Source organism: Ruditapes philippinarum, unplaced genomic scaffold (assembly GCF_026571515.1).
Source record: "Ruditapes philippinarum isolate M1 unplaced genomic scaffold, ASM2657151v2 ctg4569_1_1_1_1, whole genome shotgun sequence".
Lineage (NCBI taxonomy): Eukaryota > Metazoa > Mollusca > Bivalvia > Venerida > Veneridae > Ruditapes > Ruditapes philippinarum.
In genome coordinates, this window is record NW_026866969.1 from 85,537 (window position 1) to 87,948 (window position 2,412).

At 42.6% G+C, this 2,412-nt stretch overlaps 1 protein-coding gene across 1 annotated transcript; it reads right to left on the bottom strand.

Moving 5' to 3' along the window:
- Window positions 1-309: 309 nt before the first annotated feature.
- Window positions 310-1,886, bottom strand: LOC132734365 (uncharacterized). The gene is made up of 2 exons (XM_060721100.1): window positions 1,210-1,886; window positions 310-763 (listed from the first exon to the last, which is right to left on the bottom strand). Exons 1-2 carry the CDS (start codon window positions 1,884-1,886, stop codon window positions 310-312), a joined length of 1,131 nt encoding a protein of 376 aa, XP_060577083.1.
- Between the last annotated feature and the right edge of the window lie 526 nt (window positions 1,887-2,412).

Here is a 2,412-nt window from a genome sequence, read left to right on the forward strand (position 1 = left end):
GTTCAGCTTTCTGAAGTCTATGCAGAACCTGAGTGAATTGTCTTTCTTGCGAACAAGGACGACGTTACTTGAGAAAGGGCTTTTGGATTCCCTGATGGCTCCTGCAGCAAGCATATCTTGAAGATGTTCCCGAACCTCTTCATACATACCAGGAGGCATGCGACGATAGGGCTCCTTGAAAGGCTGTGGATCAGTCAAGTTGATCTCAGGCTCTACAAGATTAGTGCAGCCAAGGTCTGTGATGCCAGTAGAAAATATACCTTTCCATTTCTCGAGGAACTGTGTAGCGTCTCTTAGATGATCTTGTAATTAAGAGCTCTTGGATAAGTCTACTCCTAAATCTTCCAAAGACATATCTTTGGCACCAATATTAGACGATGTGGCTTCCAAGGGGTCAACTGATCGAACAACGTTCACATCTTGAAGAAGGCAGATTGAACTTTTAGGCATGATACGAACAGTTCCGACACTCATGTTACAAATACGAACCAAAACTGAGAAGGAACGGCTAGGGTCAACTTCAACAAGGCGAGGGCAAACATTGAAAGAGTGCAAGTTCTCATCATCCTCTGTAACACCCTGTCTAATGAAATGACTTCCACGAACAATACCTGGAACAGTAAAAACCTGAAAAGGCTGTATATACATAGGTCTGGTGGTAAAAACCTTCACCTGAACTGCAGTGTTATCCGGAATAGAAGAAAAGACTTCATCCCATGGAGATGGAACTGATTCTGGTGTGGTAAAACATCTCTTGTAGTGGCTAGTAACATTAGTACCAATAATAAAGAGGTATAGACTTGGAATATATATAGGTATAGAGCCTGCAACATTTTCAATTTTGCCGTGTTGGTCTTTCTGTAGGGATTCTGTATTTATCTATTTGAAATAAGAAGTATCAGGTACTAACAACACAGGAACAGAGACAACAGAATCTGAAGAAAGACATGGAACAGAAATATCCAGGATAGAATAACCAATATAAGGAATAGATGAATCATTTTCTCCTTTGACACAGAAATCAGAAATACTCAACAGCTCTGGACAAGGATCTAAAGATGAAAAGTAAGAATGAGCAAGAGTTGTGACCATAGTACCAGAGTCTAAAAGTGCTGTAGCAGGGCATCCATTAACAAGAACATCTGTTTCATTGGAATGTCCAACCAAAGGGATACTTGGTGGGCCTCTCTGACTGGGCGGTCCTCCTACTGGCCCTTTGGTGGAGGAGCCTGCTGGTTTAAAGGCTTATCTGTCTTGGATGGGGTAGCAGAGTTAGAACTTGATGGTGGTTGCGGCTCTGTCTCTTGACTTCGGATGTCAGTACCTCTACCTCGCCATCGGTTCCCATCTGACCTATACCTATTCTTCTTGACATCATCAAGGTCTCTTTCAATGCGAGTGACTCTGCTGTTCAATGTCTTCAACTGAGCAGTAACATCCTGTAACTCCTGTAAAATTTTGGATTCCACAGAGGTGCTACACTGTCTGACATCTTGCTCTTTGGACCTGTCGGAAGAATTAGAAGGAAAAGAAGAAGTAGAATATTTATCCCTGGAAGAGATACCTGATGATTTCACTCCTTGTTGAGCCAACTTCATCTCCTCTTCAACAAGTCGCAACTCTCGCCTAAACCTTGTATAATCAAGTTCCGCCTCAAACTTGTACCTAGTGGCGTTCTTCAAATCCTGGTTCCTTAATCCAGACCACAATCTGTTCCTCAACATGTCATCACGTGTCTTTCTATCAAGCGTGATTTGGGAATCAACAAGAAGATACTCCAATCGAAGACTATAGTCAACAATTGATTCACCCTCCCATTTACTTGCAGAGTAGAATTGCTCTTTCAGCCTCTCTGTAGATGCCACGTTACCATAAGTTGCATCCATTTCTCGAACGATTTAATCCACAGTCGCCCACTCCCCAAGATGTAACAAAACTGATCTGGCCTTCCCACGCAGACTACGCCGAATCGACTCCAAAATGGAATGTTCAGAATACAAACCGCTTTTGAGAATACAGTTGACTTCATACTTCCAAACGACAAATTCTACATCTTCTTTCTTCAATTCCCCTGAAAACTGAGGTAATTTAGGAAGTCTCTATGGTGGAAAATTGTAAGGGCTGCTATAAAAATCATGCTGTGGGAGAGAAGCAGATCTGGGAAAGGACTGTGATAATCCTTCAAACTCAGGCCTGCATAATAATCAGATTTTCTGGGCAAACTTGAGCCAAGAGGGGTGGAATCGAAATCAGGACGAAAAGAAACACGACTCTGACGCCTATCAACAAAGAGTGACGGGGCACTTTCATGAATAGAATGCAACCTATGAGGAGATCACACAGGAGGAGAACGATCACGATGTCTATGTCGGTACTCCCTAATAGGTGTATGTGTATCAGGATCAGCATCAG